General features: G+C 35.3%; 4 protein-coding genes and 1 long non-coding RNA gene across 8 annotated transcripts; 4 read left to right on the top strand and 1 right to left on the bottom strand.

Annotated features, from left to right (window-relative positions):
• The first annotated feature begins 108 nt into the window (after positions 1-108).
• Positions 109-9,499, top strand: LOC145947967 (uncharacterized). The gene is made up of 15 exons (XM_083057732.1): positions 109-515; positions 1,360-1,447; positions 1,584-1,747; positions 1,871-2,116; positions 2,219-2,243; positions 3,337-3,496; positions 4,535-4,575; positions 4,735-5,000; positions 5,061-5,220; positions 5,378-5,628; positions 5,713-6,215; positions 6,340-6,513; positions 6,582-6,718; positions 7,974-8,130; positions 8,262-9,499. Exons 1-15 carry the CDS (start codon positions 360-362, stop codon positions 8,422-8,424), a joined length of 2,691 nt encoding a protein of 896 aa, XP_082913858.1. The 5' UTR covers positions 109-359; the 3' UTR covers positions 8,425-9,499.
• Positions 9,500-10,156: 657 nt separating this feature from the next.
• On the top strand, positions 10,157-16,708 carry LOC145947968 (proclotting enzyme). Its single transcript, XM_083057734.1, has 8 exons — positions 10,157-10,261; positions 13,712-13,786; positions 14,198-14,500; positions 14,660-14,993; positions 15,116-15,351; positions 15,520-15,712; positions 15,828-16,105; positions 16,359-16,708. Exons 1-8 carry the CDS (start codon positions 10,240-10,242, stop codon positions 16,652-16,654), a joined length of 1,737 nt encoding a protein of 578 aa, XP_082913860.1. The 5' UTR covers positions 10,157-10,239; the 3' UTR covers positions 16,655-16,708.
• LOC145947969 (coiled-coil domain-containing protein 149-like) lies at positions 16,568-21,369 on the bottom strand. Of its 4 annotated transcripts, none has more exons than XR_014427257.1 (10): positions 21,076-21,369; positions 20,829-20,998; positions 20,498-20,741; positions 20,224-20,390; positions 20,075-20,147; positions 19,915-19,999; positions 19,674-19,818; positions 19,507-19,604; positions 19,127-19,436; positions 16,568-16,708 (listed from the first exon to the last, which is right to left on the bottom strand). XR_014427257.1 is itself a non-coding variant. In XM_083057736.1 (9 exons), exons 1-9 carry the CDS (start codon positions 21,136-21,138, stop codon positions 16,635-16,637), a joined length of 1,119 nt encoding a protein of 372 aa, XP_082913862.1. In that variant the 5' UTR covers positions 21,139-21,369; the 3' UTR covers positions 16,572-16,634. The 4 variants fall into 4 exon arrangements, 2 of the variants coding, with proteins under 2 accessions (XP_082913862.1, XP_082913861.1); XR_014427258.1 differs by lacking the exon at positions 16,568-16,708 and adding an exon at positions 18,593-19,042; XM_083057736.1 differs by lacking the exon at positions 19,127-19,436 and having other exon boundaries at positions 16,572-16,708.
• On the top strand, positions 17,571-18,582 carry LOC145947966 (uncharacterized). The gene is made up of 5 exons (XM_083057731.1): positions 17,571-17,649; positions 17,722-17,813; positions 17,889-18,025; positions 18,120-18,279; positions 18,385-18,582. The coding sequence occupies exons 1-5, from the start codon at positions 17,571-17,573 to the stop codon at positions 18,580-18,582; spliced, it is 666 nt and encodes a 221-aa protein (XP_082913857.1).
• Positions 21,370-21,650: 281 nt separating the features above from the next.
• Positions 21,651-22,304, top strand: LOC145947956 (uncharacterized). The gene is made up of 3 exons (XR_014427255.1): positions 21,651-21,794; positions 21,932-22,033; positions 22,273-22,304. It is a non-coding gene; the product is annotated as an uncharacterized LOC145947956 (long non-coding RNA).
• Positions 22,305-22,330: the final 26 nt, after the last annotated feature.

The raw sequence follows: 22,330 nt of genomic DNA, 5'->3' as shown, positions 1-22,330 counted from the left end.
CGAACCGCGTCACCTCGATTTCACCTCGAGTGTAGAAAGGGTAGAGAGTGTAATTATCGTGGCGCAGGTGCAAGAAAAAAAGCAAGCCTACACTTGTGTCTTTCCGAACGCAGTTCGATGGCAATTTCACAATGGCCGTTCTCGCTCGATTCTCGTGATATATAATTTGTGTACCGAGGATCGCATCTCGTGGCATCTCGTCGTATTTTCAGCCCTCTCTCCCTCGATCGATCCGTATTACCGTTCGTTCGCGATTGCATTCACAATCCCGCCGTTTATCGGTCGCGGACGCGCGAATATATCCATTCCTGCCCGTTGCCACGCTATCTCGCCAACGATCGTCCCCGCGAGATCGAATAATGGCCGATGTGGAGGGAAAGGAGGTAAAGAAAGGAAGGAAGGGAAAGAAGCTGACCGAGCTCCGGGTTATAGATCTTAAGCTGGAGTTGGAACGTCGCGGCCTGGATTGGCCTAGGTCCGGCAATAAAGCGGCGCTTCTCGAGCGGCTGTCGAAGGTATGAGTTCGTTTCTTTCCAGGTTCTTTCGGGTCCTTTCCGAGCGATTCAAGCCCTCCGAAAGCTTCTCGCCATATTAATCCTATTGATTTAGCAGCAGAGATTTATCACTGGCCAAATCGTTGATTTATATTCGTCGCGCAATTTTCTACTTTAGCTTCGTTCACACGATGTTAGCTTTTTTTAGCTAAAGTCTTGAAATATGATGCAAGAAGAAAGTTTTTTTTATTGCGCATATACAGGTGTTTTTATTCATGAGCATTGTAGTATTATATCAATCGGATTTTAAATGTTGAAATAAAACATCTGTCATATGCAATGGGTGGAAAAATATTGTTTAAATCATGTAAACATGGTTTAAAAGATTTTCTTTTGTTAGCAATATTATTTAAACATGTCCTAAAATACTGTTTGTTGCAGCGTGTAAAGGAAATTTACATGAATTTGACTAACGTGTTAATTGACGAGCAAGAGAAAAGTACTTTGGCAACATAATTTGCTAGTGCTTTAAAATACGCGTTAATTGTTTTATCATTAGCACATTAATATGCTAGTAATCTTCTTCTTCTGTATTGGCTGCTTGAGCTATTTATGCTCATACACCATTTTAAGACATGGTATTCAATTAGAAAGTATATGAAGTCAATAGTACTTTATATAATGAATATGCTAGTAATAAGAGTATTGCATAAACTTGTTGTAGATACAGTTAATAATACATAAGCAAAGAGATAGAATCAAAGTGATTGATTAGCCATGAACTTTATAAATTAAATTTTTAAATGCTTTGATTCATTATGATTATCACTATTTGTAAATTAAAAAATGAAATAATTATATTTAGGCTATATCAGACGAAGGAGAGAATTCTGAAGAATATCTCATTGTACCACCCGATGGACCATGTAAAGCTGCTCCAAGAAAAAATAGTGGTATATATATTTCTGTATATTATAATTAAAATAAAATTAATCTATTAAGTATTTTATTTTAAATGTAAATTATTACGTATTATATTAAGATGAAAGAGTTTATTATTAATTAAATCTGTTTATTGTTATTGTACAGGTACTTTGAGTCAAGAAGAATCTATCGAATGTTCTGATGGTCAGAAAGAAGAAATTATTGATGGACAAGAGAATGTGGAGAAACCTAAGGGAGAAATAAAGCCTATGACAGAAGAAAATATTGAAAAAGAAAATGAAGAAAAAGAAGTTTCTCCTAAAAAAGAAGTAATTTACACACTTAATACTGTTACTGATATTAAATATGTAAATTAATGAAATCATAACTTTTTTTATATTCTTAAAACTGACAATTTACTTTGTAATATTTTTTTTATTTTTTTTATTTAGGAATTGCAGCCTGAAGTCAAGAATAATATCAATAAGGAAGAAAGTCCTAAACAGGAAACCAAAATTCAAGGAATCAAAGTTGCAGCTGAAAATGTGCAGAATACTGACAAGAATGAATTGGAAAAAAATAGTACTGTAAATCAATCCTCAAACGCATCTGCCACTGTCGAAGCTAATGGAATTGACAATGAGGACTCCATTAATTTGACTATCGGAGAAGATGAAGAAAATCTCCTCGCTGAGGAGGTAAGAAAAATAGACTCTTCAAACTTATGTATAATTCCGTAAATGTTTTAAAATTAAAAGTTATTTTCAAATAATTTCTAATAAACATTTTTCTTATTACAGACAGAATCCCACGACAGACACAAGGGTAAGTTTTTCACTATTTATTATTTCCTAACTTAGATATAAGACTCCAAAAGTATGAAGGGTAGCGATATTTGTATCTACGGCGTCTTAAGTAAATTAGCAAAAGTGCCAGCATCAAGAACAAGCATGTTCAAGTACAAACAGCTCAATCATCTGGAACAAGGGCTATGTCGGAATCGCCCATAATCAACTTTCTCCTCGTCCTACGAGCTTCAGTCTTTAAGCCTCGTCAACTTCATTTCAACATCTGGATGCAACATCTAGCCAACCGTGGCATGATCATTGAAGCGCAAGCTGGCTACAGATAAGGTGTTTCGACCGGGATGAACGCACGGTGATCGAGATAAGGTTTCCGAATCGGGATAAAGTGTACATCTCCCGACATCTCCCCAGGCGCTGTTGTTGGCAGCAAAAAAAAAATGCCATGTTTCCCATAGTCTTTAAGTTAGTTAACGCTAGAATTTGATATACACAATTACATTAATTATACCTACTACATAGAGCATCGCTGGATCTCTCTTATCATCAAGTCACATGGATACAGGAAGACTCAAGTGTATATCAGCGAATATATTTTCCACAGAATATAAATTAACACGACATGTCGTTTGTCACATGAGAGACCAGTATCGTGTGCCTCGACGAGTAGCGTGTAACATATTAGAGCATATTTTTCGCGTGAGAATTAATCTATTGCAGGAATTATTTTTTTGATGTAGAGCAATGCGGATTCTTGAAAGCGAGAAAAAAACATGCTCTCTGCGTTGCTATTTTTTTCTTTTTTTTCTTTTTTTTTCTTTTTTTTCTCGTTTGAAGCCTTTATAAATTAAAGTTTCGTCTATATAAAGATACGTAGTATTCTTCTGGTCCCTTTAAGACGGGTTTAGGTTCTCTGCATTGATCCTATGTCGAAGATCGGGGTTTATAATATCGTGCAAGCCTTGCATCGTTGCTCGCTGTGTGAATTTCTTAGTGACTTGCCCAAAATTCATGACTGGAAGTACAAGCCACTAAAACAGGAGAGATGTTAGGCGGGAGGGAGAAGAGTCTGGGATTTGCAGAAAGTGACTATGCTACCTTGGTTGTCCCTGCAGATGGTGGAGAGAAGAAGAAAGTAGAAGAGAACAGCAAGAAGGGAGACTCTAAAGGCGGCGGTAGAGCGGAAGCTGGTGCCAGCAGCAAGGAAGGGACGACGTCCGGCGCGAACGTTGGGATGAAGAACAAGCAGGACGGTGGAGATGGAGGAAGCAAGAGGTTGGTCTCTCATAAAGCTAAGAAGTACGGTTCGCAGTACTGTGGTACGGCAAACTGGAAATGTCTCACTCACTCACGACTCTGCTAGTGATGTTCTACTGCTGCATAACCGTATCATCGGGACGATCTCTCTAACTCTCTATCTCTGTACCGTCGGGACAAAATGTGGATTTCCAAGATGAGATCATTCACGTCACACACGCAAGATTGCCTTTATTCCCTTTTCTTAAATCGAGAATCTTGGAAGTTACTCTTCCAATCTCGTGTGCTCTAGGCTGTAATTCTTAACTCTGGCAAGTATGTTAAGTAGTCGAGAACTTGGCTAGCAAACTTAAACGAGTCTCACAAATGTCGCATGTTGCATTTCTCTTCATATATCTAAGTAAAGGTGATTACATATATTCTACGACGTGGAAAAAAAAAAAAAGACGGACGAGTCCCCGTGTGCTGTGTTCCTTGCAGGATATTTGAGAGACGACAATTCCATCGTGCGTCGTTGTGCACACAAAGGACATTAATATCTTATGCTAAAAATTACATTTGGCAGAGCGTGCTTAAATCCTCGTACTGTCAAGAAGCGATCCTATTATGTATTGAAGAAATTCTACTATCCTAATAAAAAAAAACGCGTAAGCGTTTTTTAAAAAACTATCCCGGCAAGAAATAACCTTGGTCAGAAGAACTATGCAGATGCTGATTTCCCTTTTGTGGATGATAAGTGTTGCCACATGGATACAATTTCTTTATACATGAGTGATGAAAATGGATGAACCGAGAATACAGACAGTGAATACATATTAAATAATCTAAAATAAAACTGATAATGATAACGATGGTGTATGAGTGAATTCTAAAGAAAAAAAAAATCTAGGTCATATCGCCTAAAAATATGAGTTGCTAGCCAAATTTGTGTCCTTAACATAGTTACAGAGATACTTATTAAGCCTCATTGTATAGTCCTAATAATTAATTCGTTATTTGTAATCGAATATTATTATTCTCAATTTTCTGATGCAATAATGATATTTTCTCTTTCAGTGCGGAGTCTAACAATAAAAACCAGAAAAGAGACGAAAAGGGTAAGTTATATATGCGTTTATTTATTTTTCAATGCGCATATTATTTTAGATATGTAATATGTAACAGATATAGTAGCTATTAAAATTCTATAAATGCATAAGGATATGTAATAATATTAATAATCATAAAAATTATGCAATATATAATATGTTTTACAGATAAGAAGATATCTCAAATCAGTCCAAGTGCGAGCAGTCGCAATCTATGGGTCTCCGGCTTGTCGTCCAGCACTCGCGCTACCGATCTGAAGCAGATCTTTTCCAAGTATGGCAAAGTTATAGGCGCGAAAGTGGTTACCAATGCGAAAACTCCTGGGGCAAGATGTTATGGTTACGTAACTATGTCTTCAAGCGAAGATGCAGCAAAATGCATACAACACTTACACAGGACCGAACTTCACGGACGCGTCATATCTGTCGAAAAGGTAAAGTTTCGATTTCCTAGTATCGATACAAAGCTTATTCTTATTATAAACTATCATCAGGCAAAGGGTGATACGCAGCAGAGTCATATACGTAAACGAGATACTGTTAATGGTAAATCGGAAAAGAAGGACGAAAAAGACAAAATAAAAGATCATGACATAAATGAGAGAAAGGAAAAGGAAGCTAAAAAGGAGGCTGAAGAGAAGAGCTTGGATGCTGGTAAATATTATCTCTTTACGATATATCTCTTTATGATAATAATTAAAAAGTATTGAAGATATTAAAGAGTAATGAACAAATTATAATTTCTGTAAATAATTTTTACTCCAACTTTTAATAATAATGTTAACATACGACAATTATTACATTTGTTTAGCAAAAAAGTCTGATGAAAAGAACGAAAGTGTCGAATCCAAGAAGATTGAGATACAAGATAAGAAGGAAGATCCTTCTAAAGAGTCTGATTCCCGATCGACGAAGTCCACGAGTAAAAAACCGGAGAGCGAGAGGGGAAGACGAGAAGAAAAACGGATTCGTACCTGGGACAGAGATCACCGAAGTCACAGTCGATCTAGGAGCCGCGAAAGACGGAGACGTGATGACGTTCTCACATTTGCGAAGATAAGAGTAAATATCTTCATTGACGACAAACAAAATCTATCAGTAGAGCAAGAAAAAAAGTATAAAAGACAAAAAATCTGAAATTTTTAGGAAGAACGTGAACGGCAAAGATTGCGTGACAGAGAACGGATTCTGAGGGAGGAAGAGCGGCGAAGGAGAGAAGATATGGAGCGTCAACGAGAGATAGAACGTAGGCAGCGAGAGGAAGCCGCGCGCTTGGAGAGAGAACGAGAGAAGTTGAGACGAGAGAGGGAGCGGATCGAGCAAGAAAAGGCCGAATTGCTGCGACTCGAGCGCGAACGACAGAAGCTCGAAAGGGAGAAACTCGAGCGCGAGAGATTGGAGCTGAAGAGACAGCAGATGCGGCTGGAGGAGAGCAGGCGCGCGCCACCGCCGCCGTCACTAAAGAGATCGTCTACCGACAGAAGGGATCCGCGGGACTTGTACGTGGAACCTGACAGGAAACGAATGAGTACGGAACATAGCCGTAGACACAGTCCGGACAGAGTAGTCGACAGACGGAACGAGATGCTAGATCGAGTGTCGGATAGACGATTGGATCCCTCGCCACCTTCTCGATACGAATCCAGCAGGTAAACTTTCTCCTCGCTCTCTTTATTGCTTGATTATTAAAGATGCATCGTCCAGAGAATTTGTTTTAATATATATTTTCTTGCAACGATAATGTAATAATGAGAATAATGGAATTTGTTTCAGATCTGCTCAAGACTTGGGATTGAAGAAAGAATTTAAGCGAAGTAGTGAGTTCGCCTCGCGGAGCAGCCGGCCAGATAGCTTTTCCGATGTTTCTCGCGGAAGAGAAGTCATTGTACGACGAGAAAGTTTATCCACTGCATCCTCGTCCATAGATCCGCGACAAGTCAAGGAAAGGTACTTGTCATATTATTGTATAAAATGATTGAATCGGTTTCATTGAGTCTTTGTTTTGGATCTCATAGGTACGATCGTCCAAGTACTACGTCCTATACTCGCGAACGCGAAGTACGACGATCCGAGCCCGAGACGCATCGAACCTCCAGAGACACTCATACACGATACAGCGATAGTTTCAAACCGCCGGGCTCTAACACGCCACGTAAGTATGATAAACTGCATACATACGAAAGGTGGTGTTAATATGCGATACTTGGGCTTTATCACAAAACTCTTAGTCTTATAATTGCATCTTGTCATGAAATTTTTTTAGTTTCATATTTTTATCACACACAAACAGAATCCTATTTCTAGATTTTTTTTTTAAATTAGATAAAATTTTTTTAGATTAAAAATTTCTTTTCTTTTTTTTCTTTTTTTCTTTCTTTTTGTATATCGGATATTAGTATCACACATCTTAAGCAAGAGTATAACAGAAAATATTTTCATAAAATAACAGATACATGACTCTTTGCTGTAATATAGACTTAAATTTATTTTTATATGTATCTATTTATATATCCTTGATTTGAAATTCTTAGATACATAATTATAACATTCAAGTGAGATTAGATGGTGCTACATCACATTCTAATTTATGGAACAAGAACATAATATATAATAATTATGAAAAATTAACGAAGATTTAAAAGTCTACAAACACTAAAGTCTGATTTTACTAAACTTAATAAAAATAGTTGATATATGATAAAATTAGATAAACGTACAATAATAGAAATCTTTTTCTACAATTTATGTATCTTAAGCAATCTTGATAGCATTTTTATTATAGGACAGTAATCTCTCTTTTATGAGACGTGGAAGAGATATGTATATAAATTGTAGTTGCAAGTATCAAATGTGCGCACATATTTTCAAAATACACACACACATACAACGATTTTTGTAGAAAAATTTATTATCTCAATTTAAATCCAATTTGTATTTTCTTTTATAAATGTGTATGCTTTGTAATAAAAATTTATACAATTTTTCAATTTTCGTTGACTTTCATTGTAGTTAGTTGAACCTGTTATCTCAGTCTTATGATTTTAATAAAAAGGGTATGAAAATACCATTGTAAAAAAATCTTTTTAGCCTTATAAATGTTACAAGATATTTAACGTGAACATTAATATCAAGTTGTGTTTTCGGTATATCGCTATAACATGGTTTTTATTATAAAGCATACCAACTAATTCAAAAGGCAATTTTATTCAGTATAATGATAAAATTTGCAAAAGAGATTATTTCACGATCATCTTCCTTAACATAAATATAAATTTTAATGGTTTTCTTGTATATTTTGTGCAAAGAAGAAATACACACATTATTATGATAATGTATATGTATATATGTGTATATGTGTGTATTTTAATTCATCCTCGTATATATGCTATTGTTATATCTCAATGCAGGTGAAAGTCGTTATGTAGAAAGCAATCGTACACCGAGCGGATGGCATTCGGGACCTACATCCTCGAAGTCGTTTAACTCCGTGACGAGTAGCGGATCTCGCGATCCCCGTGGCGAGCCTTCTAGCTGGAGTTCTAGGTCGTCTGACAGTGTCAATAGGTACTTAATTTTCTAACATATAATTTTCAACATCGCGGACGTAATTTTCTTTATCTTAAATACGCTCATATCGCTCGATAAGCAGCAATAATAGAGTATAATTAAAATATGCGACGCACTTGTTGTTGCAGATGGAGCAACTCGAGTAGCATGGGAAATACATTGCGGCACCCGATTCCACCGACGTATCAAAGCGGACCGATGCAATCCATGGGATTGACTGCACCCGGAACGGCGCCTTCGTACGAACGGTTTGATGCGTATAAAGCGTCCATGCCTATGAGAAAATATTGAGAAATTATCCGACCGTATGAATTTTCATCACGTACATCACGTATATCTCATTCGAATAATAATCCGAACGTTTACGAGATTCGTAGAAACATTCTTTGACAAGTGTAGATTACACTTTTAGTGTGCGGATTTTATGTAATGTACGTTCATTAAATTACAATAGATTGTAAATTATTTACTGTTATGCGAGTTCTTTATAGTCTTGGAAGTATAAGGGATTTCTCTATTATTGAAATATTTTCCGCACAAATATCGCGCCGATATTTCATAATATTGTGCTTGGTTCATACGATTATATATATATATATATATATACATATATATATATATAATACATATACATATATATATATAATATAATGTACATATATATATATGTATATATGTATATACATATTATCAATATTGATATTTTTTTATCGTGATCTAGTAAATACTTGAATTTCAAGGCTACATCTCGTGCATGATAATGTCGAAGAAGAACACTTGTCTCATAATCTGCAATTACGCGCGCTTCATCGTTTCTCTTCTATATGTGTCCATTCGGCATGCAAAACGAAACGTTTCTAACCATTTGTAACGTAATTATCAAACGGTAATTTTGTACATGTGTTAATAGATTCTACAGTGTCATCACAAAATGAAACGCGATTATTTTCCTTTTCTATCAGTTTGTAAATTGCTATTTGGTTTATGAACATTGATCACCTCGGTCAGAGCTGTTTTCACTCGAAGAGTGACCGATTTTAACGAGAGAGATGCTACAAGGCTATAAGTACATCTGTTTATCTTAAACTAGTTCGTCCTAATAGAATGTAAAATGAATGAGTAAGGTACCAGAGGAAAACGATATATCGCATAATTGTATTCTTAAGAAAAACGCGTACTCTCTTTCTCTCTCTCTTTCTCTCTCTAATATATTGGTGATCTGTATATTAAATTCCACACTACAGAGGATAAATTATATATGTTGAATAATGTGGTATATATATAGCGACGCTTACTTTATACAACAGAACACACGAGCTCGATGTAACAGAAACTATCACGACGTAAATAAATTTAGGTAATACTACGACTCGTATACGTTCAATTCGCTTTTTCTCTTTTTCAGCCTAAAAAGAGACTTTGCCGTTCCAAATTATATCCCGAAGATTTCGCCGGAAACCCTCCCGAAAATCGTTTATCTCTGCAGCGGGAAACGACAAGCGATTACATCCGGTGCACGCACCTGTTAAAGGCACTCCGTGTGACATTTCTACGTGACGAATCGTCATCGAAAGACGATGGAGCGGCGAGTAGTAGGAGGGAGCACCACTTTCCCTTGAAGACCAGGGAAGACGGCGCCTCGGAGAAAGAAGGAGAAAGAACGGGAGAGAGTGAGCGCGCAAGCGATCGCGGTCCACCGTCGAGAGTGTAAAGTGTGTCGAGGTCTTTTCACGGACAGTTCGTCGTGGATCTGTCCCGTGCAACCGCGATTGCACGTTTCCTTCCTTCTATATCTATATCCCGCGGATCACATTTCTCTTTTTTATTTCTTTCTTTCTTATCTTACCGCGTCGTGTGTTCTCTTACGTCTCTCCGCCGATTGTTACTCTCTCTCTCTTTCATTCTTTCTCTTTCTCTTTGTTCCTGCCGCCACTTTCGACTTGTCATCATGCATAACTCGCCGACGTTCTCGCGCTGATCACGAAACGACATTCTTAGTTTAAATAGTTCGGCGTCGCGTCTCTCGTATCCCGGGTATCAGGTACGCGTTGCACAAATACTGGGGATGTCCGCGGGACAACAGGGTTTCCTCTTTTTCTAACGGAGATGTCATCGCCAGCGGTCCTGAGTAAGTGAAATCCTCCTTTGCATCTGCGAGTGCGCTGAAAAAATATCAGGAATTAGATACGGAGGGATGCGGAAGGCAATGTGTGTTTTGCTGATGACACGTGCTTGATAATCATCTAGTGAATCGGTAATTAACGATAGGATGTCACGTGCAATAGTGACAGCGAATTATTGATATATGCTTGAGCGTGACCGGTAGCTCGGATTAGTTTTCAAAAGTGAAAACTGTGTTGAAATTGGTATGTTAAGTGCGCCGATGAAGGCTGTGGGGTAAGAAAGCGATCCACATTTGCATGCCTTTTCAGTAATACATATCTGTAAGATCGCTTTCTCTAAACATTCTTTAAATCTAAATTCTTTATTTTTAATCTAAGAATCTACGTGTGGAAATTTCACATGAATCTGAAAAAGTGTGTGATATAATATGCCAAAATAATGCTAAAAAATATAAGATTATAAAATATAATTAAAAACTCTTACATAAAAACAAATCAAGTAACAAAAAGAGAAAAACAATTTAAATATAATTTTTAAAAATACTTAAAAATATCTTTTAAAAAATTTAAAAAAATAACACTTATAATTTCCTTTTTCTTGTTAACTTTGCATATTGTAGGTTTATTTTAACTTGTTATAAGTGCATTTAACTTGAAAATACTTTCAATTATACATTTATAAATTCCGTGTCGCATGCAAATTCTCACTTTCTCATTAATTTATCATCGCGAACTGTCTAATGATACGGATTTCCGGCAACCTACTGACAACGAAATTTTATTCTTCAGTTTTATTTTTCAGAATTAAAATTCTTATATTTATGATATAATTAAATAAATTTTATCATATAATTCTATTGTTTATATGTAAAAGAATTTTCGTTTATATGTGTGTGTATTTTTATACTATATTCATAATGTAACTTTTTTTAGAATGAAAATTTTCTTAAGTAGACAACCTGAATTCAAATGTAAAATGTTACATTAAGATCTCGAGAGGCTTTATTTGGAGATTTAAGCGCCATAAAACGGTTTATATTCGGACGTGTTCTCCTTTTTTCTCTTCTCCAACATATAGTGTCGCAAATAAAACTGCGGATAGCGCAGGTATCATGCATATACGATGCCCAGCATATGTATCTGGGTTACTGCGTGGGTATATGCTATTCATGTATTCATATACGTAATACATACACATACACACACATAATGTGTGACACAAAGAGATTGAAATTTAGAAAAGAGACGCACCTTTCCGTCACGAAATCTTAAATGAAACGTGTCTAACAATAAGAAGCGACAGAATAACACCTTCATACAATAGTGATTAACGTATAAAGTACCGTCAATCTATTTATAAAACGTCTCCATAGAATTCTTGAGATTTTTTGGGGATAAAAAAAATGATTATCCTTAGCAAAAACGTCAAGAAATAATTTATTTGTAGCGTACCCTATTAATTTTTAATGTTATATCTTTATAAAAAATTCAAACTTTTTTTCAAATTAAAATTCCTAAATCTTTATCAACGTTTTACATTTCATTTAACAATAAACAATTTTATAAAATGAAATTAATTAATCGATTAAAAGTGTCTTGACATTTTTGTTGAAAAATAATCGAAATCTGTAATGAAAAAAAAAAAACCATTCGATAATTTTTCGGAAGACAGAAAAGAAGTCTGCAAAAGTACCGAAGTATGACACAGATTTATATCACAGTTATACATCATAATTATATTGTTTACAGTAATAATAGCGACATAATTATAATATATAACTGTGGTAATCTCGGTCGCATGAGAGACAAGCATGCAATTGCAACTTTGACGTTTATTCAACCCGCATGTTCTGCGAGAGTTATTCGGATAATCCCGATACACGTGTTATCTTATGAAGGGGTCCTTGTAACGCTTGTGCAGCTGGATTTCCCACTTACTATTCTCTCGTTCCCCCGAAGGATAAATCGTCTTCGTCGCTCCTCCGACATATCACGGCGACGTGAATCAGTGAACGGAAGAAGAAAGGCACACTTTCACGCCGGGCAACTTTCACCGTCAATGAGAAGAGACCCACGTTCGTAACCAGTTTCCGAAGGATCTTATACTTCCACACGATCGGGACACGTAATTTTTTAATTATATACATTTTACTCGATCTCCCGGTCCCGGACCTCAAAGCTCGAGGAAACATCATTCGCGCGTATATGATTTTTGAAGATCAGGATCTGTAAAAAAAAACATTTCCTTCTCGTAACTGGGTCACGATTGTTACTTCAAAATTTCAAATATTTCACATTTCATTAATTACAATAAATAATTTTATAAAATTAAATTAATTTAAATTAATGAATCGATTAAAAGTCAGCAAGGGAGGATCTGATTTTTATTTCATTTTGGAATTAATCAAGTCGAAATTTTCTCTATGTATATTTGCGTTGATAAATCAATGAATCGAGTTTCAAAACCGGAACTATTGTAGATCCTTATCAAGGAATCATCCGACGACGATCCCGGACTCGGAGCGAATTAGCATCTTTTTTTTCTCGGTTCCGGGAGGTTCGACGATGTTTAACGCTCGACTTAATTTCACCTAATTAACGAGAGAACGGCCGATGTGCGAAACAAGGTCGAAATGAAACGCGTTGCGAATCGGTACCCGATCTAAGATAAACCCTAATCAAAGTACCTTGATGCATAATTGCGGTATTAATTAGAAACACCTGCGAAGAATGTATGCTGTGAAATTTTCTCCCGTCCGCGTCAATCATATACCTTTAATGAGCCTTCTATCTCTTGTAATAAGCGCGACCAGATTTGCGGTCAAATATTACTCATTTTTATAAACATTTCCTTTTCTTCATTTTAGAAAGTTTCTGTCGGATCTGCACGCGTCCAGATTCCTCTCTCGCGTTTATCCCGAACGAGGCATGACGTACTTGAGATTTCGACAGATTTCTGAGAAAATCGGAAAGTCGGATGTGGCTATGCGTTTCCATTTCTTGCATAATGCGCCCGTTTATTATGGACGACGTGTGTTAAACGACGAATCGGTATTCCCGATGACAGATGATTACGAATGACTTCGTAATTCTTCATGAATAAACATGGAGATCATTTTCGCGCGTCCGCAGCATCATAGGGATCTGAATTTTTTGTATATCTATTTCAAACGCGATAAAGAGATGAAGAAAAAAAATGATATAATTTAATTATTAAAAATTAGAGTTACTTATACCTAAACTTTTCTTGTATCAAACTAAACTCTCTATTTAACTAAAATTAACAATAATAAATAAAAATAAAACAAATTATGCAAAATAATACAAATGAAAGATGAACGCATCGTTTCATATTGATGCTAAATGCATTATACGACGGAATGATATATTATTTTCGTGAAATTATATAAGATTGTGTCTACAATTTACACTTTAATAATATATTCGTGTTTCAGGCCTATGTATAATATGGAGTCTATTTGTCGGCTCCATCTCGTATACCGAAGAAGTCGTGCATTATCACACTTACCGTAAGTAATTTTCGTCCCGACAAGATACGTTTAGCGTAAACATCGTTCGTAATATATGATCATCTCGATGGATCGTGTTCATCATCAACATCATTGGCTATTTAAATCCATCTGGTGCGTTTCGAGACTTCTGTGAATGAAAGTAGAGCACGAATGAGACTGTGATTTATCGGAATAATCGCGATTATATCACAAGTGATACACTCGTGATTGTATTACGAGAAATATGATTATACAATCTTACAAGATTTTGCACGCGTAAATATCGCTTGTGTGCGATAATGACGATTGAACGATAAAAAAATGAATAAAGCACTTTCGCTTCGTCGCGCGCTTACTCTGTTTACTTTCATTATTAAATTACCTTTATTATTATAATGATTCTACTCGCTTCTGATTCATATGAGGCAGCGTACGGATACAGAAACTCGTACGTCTCGCCGACGAGAGGATGGCCGCACTCTTGGGATCGAGCCGGACCGAACAGATCAGACAGGCCGATATATCGCAGGGACACGCAAGTACGTCCCTACACGCAGCGGGTGAAGGTCGAGCAAGAGCAGAGCGATCCTTTGGTGACCATCAGCGAGACCCTGGGCGCCTTAAACACCGTGGGCAACTATATCGTCAATATGACGAGGGGCGTCGAGATCTCGAATTATCCGCCGAAGGAACTACCCTCGGCATTGTACACCATCTCCAAGAACATCTTAGGTAATATAAAAAAAACAATCAATATACTAAATTATATAAAATATATTATATATGTTATTTTCTATATTAACTCTTCGCGCGCACGAATGACGGCTAGTTAATTGTTAATTAATAATACTGCATATACATATAAATTCATGAAACTTACTCTTTTTTCAGGCCGCAACGTGACAGATAGCATCGCACCTTTGGTGCGCGGTGTCGCATTGCCACTAAGACAAACGATCGCATCCTCCACAAGTGAGCCACCGGTCCAAGAACAGCAACAGCAGCAGCAGCAAACCGCGGAAAAACTGTCGAATAGAGACAAGGAGTCCACTCTATCCGCGTGCACGACGGCCGAGGGTACACCGGGAAAGTGCCAGGATCTCAGCAATTGTCCGCAATTGTTACTCGATCTCACCAAGCTGAGGCAGTCCTTGTGCTTTAAGAGTCTGTTCGTGCCAGGAGTTTGTTGTCCGTTGGATAAAGCTGACACTCCCTCTATTCCTATGTAAGTGAAAATTTATATAATTTCCTGTGAAATGAGATCCATTTTATTTATATCTATAAATTTTTCCAAACATTAAAATATCTCATTTATTGTTCTGAAATTTAAGCGAATGAATATTACAGAAACGTCGGTGGAGATACGTTCTCCGGAACCGACAGCGGACATTCTCCACGACCGCCGATTCGACCCACGAAGCCCCTTACACCACGTCCGATACCGTTGTATCCGGTATCCACGTCATCGACTGCAAGACCTACGACGCACATCGTTTCATCATCGTCAGACTTATCGAGCAATAATACGAATGGCTTCGAAATGATCGGGACGATCGACAACAATTTTATTCAAGACGACGACGGTATTTCAACATTTTTCTCGTAACGCGTTGAAACATAATTAAATTCTAGGGAAAAAGAAAATGTTGTCGGATGATTTCCTTCGCGATATCTTTTGCCAATAAATAGCTAGAGTTTACAAAACATTTGTATCTCGCAGAAAAGAGTATAGAGAGTTGTCGTTTGTTTAGAATGCGGAGTGAGAAATTCAGGAAAATACCGCGTGGTCGGAGGCGAGGAAGCGTTGCCGGGTCGTTGGCCCTGGATGGCTGCGATCTTCCTTCACGGTTCCCGACGAACCGAGTTCTGGTGCGGAGGGTCTCTGGTAGGATCGCACCACATCCTTACCGCTGCTCATTGCACCCGAGATCAGCGACAGCGGCCGTAAGGAGCGTTCCAATAATCACTTTAATCCAGAAAAATTTAATTAGAAAGATAAAAATTGAAAATATATATATATACATAATATTTCTAACATACATATTTCTTAATATTACAGCTTCGCCGCTCGCCAGTTCACTGTACGTCTCGGCGACATCGATCTGGAAAGGGATGACGAACCCTCGTCGCCGGAGACCTACGCGGTAAAGGAGATCCACGCGCATCCGAAGTTCTCGCGCGTCGGATTTTACAACGACATCGCCGTCCTCGAGCTCACCAGACCCGTAAGAAGGTCACCGTACGTAATACCCATTTGCTTGCCGCAGGCGCGATTTCGCGGGGAACCGTTCGCCGGCGCCAGACCGACTGTAGTTGGTTGGGGCACCACTTATTATGGTAATTAATCTCTCTCTCTTTGATTGATTACATATCTGACACAGTGTGTAATTTAAATTTTCATCTCATGCATATCTAATTCGTCATCGAAGCGCTAAGAATTGATCTTTCGGTCAAAATATAAAAAAGTTTAATAAGAATTTTAATTAATTTAATTAAAAGAAAAGAAAAATGAAAGTTTCTCGTTTTCCTTCTCTTTTCTCTATATATTCTTAGTCGTGATAAATTAGACATAATGAGGATGGTGTAACAGGCGGGAAGGAAAGCACCGTCCAACGACAGGCGGTCCTGCCGGTCTGGAGGAATGAGGACTGCAATGCGGCTTATTTTCAACCGATCACCAGCAATTTTTTATGCGCCGGTTATAGCCAAGGCGGCAAGGACGCGTGCCAAGGTGACTCCGGTGGACCGCTGATGCTGCGAGTCGAGGGTCGATGGACGCAGATCGGTATCGTTTCGTTCGGCAACAAGTGCGGCGAGCCCGGCTATCCTGGAGTGTACACTCGTGTCTCCGAGTACACCGATTGGATTAAAAATAATATGAAGTGACAACACGCGTGTTAGGGAAAAAAGTGGTACCTATGTATATTCTTCTACAAGAACCTGTAAAAAAATTAAAATATATTAGAATGTATTCGTTTCTGCGATTGTATAATTTTTCAAAATTAGAGATTAATTTAAGATATGGATAATTTCTCTAATTGATCTGTTATTTGCAAGTTTATCGCAAAAAAGTACTTGAGGAAGTTTATCAATTTGATATTTCATATCAACTAGCGTGTCAAGATGCTTTGACACATAAATAAGGATTTGTAAAATATGTGCTTTTTTCTTTTTTATAATTTTAAAAATTCTACGTGAGATAACGTTAAATAACATAAAGGCACATTTCTGTTTAACGATTATAAAATATCTATGAGATCTTAAAAAATGTCAAATTGTAACATATACTTTATACGTTTATTGTGTGCCGTGTTTTTATAATCATTATTTTATTACATTTATAAATATACAGCTTTTCCTCTGTATTCCCTCAATGTATGTGTACATAAATACAGATTTCTGTATTTATCTATGGCATCCATATCTTTGTGAAACGTACAAATGTGCTATATGAATATATACATACATATATATATTCTTGGAATAACTTATAAATAAATTATTATCGTTATTTATGTATATAATATATAATTAAAATTCTATACACATAGAAGATGTGCTTCATGAATCTATTTCTTTATAATTTACCTATATAATAAAAATAAAATAAATAGTATATATGTATATTCGAAAACATAAGAAGAATACATGCAGCATTCTATCTCAGTTGCATTTTAACTGTCAAATTAACGTGTCATTAAAACTTCAAAAAATTGAATATTAAATTCGTAGTTTTTGTACATATCATAAAAAATATTATAAAAGACACAAATTAAGAATATTGTCGCAAGATCTCATCAAAATGAAAATAAAAAGTGTTTCTGATAATAATCTGGAAAATATTGTGAAGCAAATGATCAACGTAGCGCTCAAAGACTCTGGTTAGTTATTCATATATATTATTGTATAATGCATTATAAAAATTGCGCCATTTAAACAATATTACGATTTAGATCAAATAGTAAAGTTGCACCAAGCCATCTACGAAGAATGGTACTTTAAGAAAATGATGGAATTAAGAGACACAAGAAATAAAATGAAAAATGTAAAAAATATTGGATTTTCAAAAAGCTGTACACAGGAATAATGTCGAAGATAAATAAGAATGATATATTTACAGGAGATACCGTCATGTCGCTCGAACAATCTAACAAAGAATATATCGAATGGAGTCGATTTAATGGATGCTCAAAGAGGAAAAACTAGGAAGAAATTGAAAAGCATTACCGAGCACCAAAACCGGGAACAAAATGAAGAGTTATTATATAATAGAAATCTTTGAGATCTCTTAGAAAATTACAAACATTCGCAATTTAATATATAAAAAGAAATTCACGTTCCTCTGTAACAGAAAATTGGCCAAGCAAGTGAGGAGAAAATTATCCTTTGAGTCTTGGAAAGAGGGCAAAAACTTGATATACAGAAAATTGCTGAAGGAAGCGGAGGAACAAAAGCAACGAGAGTTGCAGAAAAAACTAGAGGAGATCGAATGTAAGAAAGCTTCTCAGGAGGTGGGAATCCTTTCATTTTTGTCATTTAGTTATTAATCCGGATATCTCTCAAATTTCTCTAATATTCTATTTTTTAATTCCTCTAATAGTTTCTTTAATCTTCAGGTATATGCTCAAATAATAAAAGAAAAAGAAATTCAACAAAGAAGGGAGCTAAAACAGTTACAAATGATTCAACAAATAAATATGAAAGTTCTGCAGAAACAAAACAACGAGAGACGCATTATTAATGATCAAGCGTTCAACGTCTGGAAAAGACAGAAGGATATAAAGTTGAAAGAAGCGAAGTTAATAACGATATAATACAAATATATTACGTTCGCGCGGAATGTCATTTCTATATATTTTAGTATAATGTATGTACATATATTCACAAAGGGAAAATGCGTCTTATCAACGATTAAAAAGATCGATGGGGCCAACAACTCTTACGGAGCGACCTAGTATACAATTCGATTCGTGGTTAGATCAACTGGATAGTGTCTTACGCAAAAGATACTTTTGGAAACGTCATCACTTAATACACTGATTCTACTGTCAACCTACGTATTACGATGCTGCAGCTACGTGTAAATGATATGTCAAACCAATTGCTACAACAAACGTTGTATAATAAATTGTCTTTCATCATTCGATAAAGTCATCGCTATCAAAATTTTGAAATTACTATATGTTAACTGCAAATTTGATGAAAATATTAAGTAGCACTTTATATTGTGTCAACACTTACAATAAGTTAATCTTTAATATCGAGTTCGTGTTCCTAAACAAATATGATTTTTAAAGAGACTATATTTTTTTATAAAGAATTGCAGTGCTCCAATAAAGCATAGCAGCTTCTACTTACAGAAACTCGTTTTATATATACATTATATTTGTATAAGGAGGCACGTTGACACATTTCTCTGTGCATCAAACATTTATAACTTCTCATATCTTCTGTTTATCATTATCCTTCAGATTATTTAATGCCTTTTGAACCAATACACCTAAGTTCTTTGGAAGACTCATTTGTATTGACTGCAATTGATGCATAACTTGACTCTCAGATGAAGAGCTACACTGTACATTATTCTCGTTTGTTATAATGTTGTTTTCCTTAATATTATCCATATTACAATTAGTTGTGTGATCTAAATCATTAAATTCATTATCGCCTGTGAAAAATATAAATATAATAATGACAGTATGTATTATAATATGTTAAAATTGCATGTTTATACTCACATCTTAAATCAACATTGGCACTTGTGTATCCCTCCAAGAGTTTCATGGTTGGTGACTGCACTGCACTGTCCAATTCACAAATTCTCAATGCCAATATTCTAAACAGCATATATCAATTAATTTATAGAATTGCGCAAATTTAAATACAACAAATTAAAACTGTTTACTTGTTAGCTTTCTTCTGGTGTGCCAGAGCCAAAGTTTTGTCATTTAAAGCTTCTAACAAGGCAGTACAAAGACATCGTAGATCAGTAACAGCAGCAGCAGATTTCTGCGGTGGTATATAAGAACTTTCCTGAAGAAGTTGTTCAACTAAAAAAAATAGAAACATTTTCTTCTATATTAAAAATTTTTAATAAATGTTTTTATGTACATATGTACACACAAATACACACACAAACACTTTACCTTGTTTGTGAGTCATTACTGTTCCAGCTGCAGAATTCACTCCTAACTTAATATTTCCTTTAGCCCTTTTACTATCCAACATACTCTGAAAAAAAATTATATCTAATATCACAAATAGTCATAAATTAATGTACAATAATTTTTTATTTAGTCAACTTACCTTATACTTTGACAGAGATTGACGTGTAAGTTCTTTTTCTTCAAGCAATTGCTGCAGTCTTTCTTGTAGATACCTAAAAATAAATTTACAGTATAAATAAAATTCAAATATTTATCTTTAGATTATAATTATAAGTTATCATTAATTACCTATTTTCATTGATAAGAGCATCCAGATCAACTGGTTTGGAAGCACTCAGAGCTTTAGATAGCTCATGATTCAAACGATGTGCCTTACACTTGAAGGCATCTCTTTCCATCTCCAGTTCGTGTTTCTCATCCAGTACTATTTGTAGATCTGTTTGTAACTGTGAACACTATAATAGAAACCGTTGTTATTCAACTAATGATATATCTTGTGCATATATATTTTTGAAGTATAAATCATAACAAATAATTAAATGCTCTCTTATGTAATGCTTGCCTTTAAATTTAACTTTTCTAATTGCTCTATCATTTCCTCCCTTTGATGCATCGCTGGCGCAAGCTGTGCATCTTGTTGCTTAACTGGTGTACGATTACTATTTGTACGTAATGCCTTAATATCACCTTCGGCGTCTGCTAACTTTTGCCTTAGTGTTTCAACTTGTAGTCTGAGGCATTTATTTTGCTCTCGTGCTTCTGTCAATAAATCCAAGGTTCTAAAATCTTCATCTGAACTATAGCATCTGCAAAAGTATTTTATCTTAAACTAAGAAGAAACTTGAAAGAGAATGTTAACAAATGTAATACCATTTTGTTCTGAAATTATTTACCTATTCGATTCTTTGGTTTCACACATCTGCTTCCTCAAATGCAGAAATCTTTCCTGAATTTGTTCTGCCATTGATTTAAATTGATCTCGTTGCGTCCTACATTGATCTAACTCCTGACTCAACAGTAGAAGCGCTTCCGACTTCATTTGCAACTTCCTCTTCAATATTGCCTACAAATTTACACACGTAAAATGTCATTTCGAAATAACCAAACAGGTAAAATCTCTCGAGCAAATATTTAACTTACTCTGGATTCTCTGTCAGCATCGTTAGCGCTATTTTTTAAAATATCTTCACATTTATCTTCCATTGTATCGTTCTTAATTGATAGCTATATTACAAGACGCAATAAACGGTTTGATACATTTGATAACTGCCCAAATATTTTCCCGTTTTACTTTTATAAGAGAGCGCTTTCAACTCGAGAAAATTATTTACATCTAGACTTGTTTTGTAACAAACAACCCAAATTTAAACTTAAGACACCGATTTGACAGATTAAACATTATTAAATCCGATCAAATTATTATGCAAAATAATCTAGATCTCTCTCTCTCTTTCTATTTTTATGAAAGATTCATATTGCGTCCAAATTTCGAAGTTTGAATTGACAAATCAGAAAGGAAAAAATCTTTGTCGCTCTCGTTCTGATTGGTCAATTCGAAACTTTCAGCAGCAAATGGAACTCATTCGAAGTTAATATTTGAGGCATATGTGTCCACTCTCAATGATGACTAGTCTATGATTGATACATTTAATGCGCATGCGCGAAAAAAGAAGTCTGCTATCAACATTAACCTCTCTAAATTGAGTTAGGTTAGGTTAAATAACTTTACACAACATATTTTCTTCGATGTACATTATTTTAAAATAATTATTAGACACATTATATATCTGCTAAATTAATTTTTAGAAAAGTTTGGATGTGTATGGAAATAACATAGATCGTAATAATGGAGAAAGAAGGTACTAGAATTAGTGGATTGTAAATATTTGCTAGCAATATGTGAATCGATAGATTATAAATGTGTATAATATATGTTAAATATTATAAAGAATTTCTTGTCAATATAATTTTTTAAATGCTTTTTAAATATTTACAGAAATTTGTCGATATTTCAACGATATTATTAAAAATGAGAAGGATGTATCTGCTGGCATGGCTGCTATTCGTACTTTATTAAAAGTATTGGAACATTCAAAATGTAAATATCTATAATACTATCTATATTTGTATATTTTATAACAAATATGTATTTAATATATGTATGCTTACAATATATATATATACATATATATATAGAGACATATGTATTGTAAGAACATATATATTGTGTACCTAATAAATTTATATTAAATTCTTGATTATAATAAAGTATTTAAAAATGTAATGTTTTTGATCAATCTAGAATGATCATTTTACATGTTTTTATTGCTATTATAGCAGAAACAGTTCAAGAGCTCCGGATTTGCTTAAGTACTCTGCGTTGATACCACTGCTT

The sequence above is a fragment of the Prenolepis imparis genome, unplaced genomic scaffold, assembly GCF_030444845.1.
Source record: "Prenolepis imparis isolate NDT839.2.m4 unplaced genomic scaffold, iyPreImpa1.0 SCAF_198, whole genome shotgun sequence".
NCBI lineage: Eukaryota > Metazoa > Arthropoda > Insecta > Hymenoptera > Formicidae > Prenolepis > Prenolepis imparis.
This window is presented reverse-complemented; position numbering and strand designations above follow the sequence as displayed.

Bases quoted from the DNA above. Each gene is read 5' to 3' on its own strand.
- LOC145947967 (XM_083057732.1), top strand. From the start codon at position 360: ATGGCCGATGTGGAGGGAAAGGAGGTAAAGAAAGGAAGGAAGGGAAAG. The intron at 516-1,359 runs GTATGAGTTCGT...AATTATATTTAG, and splicing joins TTCTCGAGCGGCTGTCGAAG to GCTATATCAGACGAAGGAGA. The intron at 6,216-6,339 runs GTAAACTTTCTC...AATTTGTTTCAG, and splicing joins TCTCGATACGAATCCAGCAG to ATCTGCTCAAGACTTGGGAT.
- LOC145947968 (XM_083057734.1), top strand. From the start codon at position 10,240: ATGTCATCGCCAGCGGTCCTGA. The intron at 14,501-14,659 runs GTAATATAAAAA...CTCTTTTTTCAG, and splicing joins CATCTCCAAGAACATCTTAG to GCCGCAACGTGACAGATAGC. The intron at 15,713-15,827 runs GTAAGGAGCGTT...TTAATATTACAG, and splicing joins CGAGATCAGCGACAGCGGCC to CTTCGCCGCTCGCCAGTTCA.
- LOC145947966 (XM_083057731.1), top strand. From the start codon at position 17,571: ATGAAAATAAAAAGTGTTTCTGATAATAATCTGGAAAATATTGTGAAG. The intron at 18,026-18,119 runs GTTATTATATAA...CCTCTGTAACAG, and splicing joins AACCGGGAACAAAATGAAGA to AAAATTGGCCAAGCAAGTGA. The intron at 18,280-18,384 runs GTGGGAATCCTT...TTTAATCTTCAG, and splicing joins GTAAGAAAGCTTCTCAGGAG to GTATATGCTCAAATAATAAA.
- LOC145947969 (XM_083057735.1), bottom strand. From the start codon at position 21,138: ATGGAAGATAAATGTGAAGATATTTTAAAAAATAGCGCTAACGATGCT. The intron at 20,148-20,223 runs GTAATTAATGAT...ATTTATTTTTAG, and splicing joins GCTCTTATCAATGAAAATAG to GTATCTACAAGAAAGACTGC. The intron at 19,819-19,914 runs GTAAAGTGTTTG...TATTTTTTTTAG, and splicing joins AGTAATGACTCACAAACAAG to TTGAACAACTTCTTCAGGAA.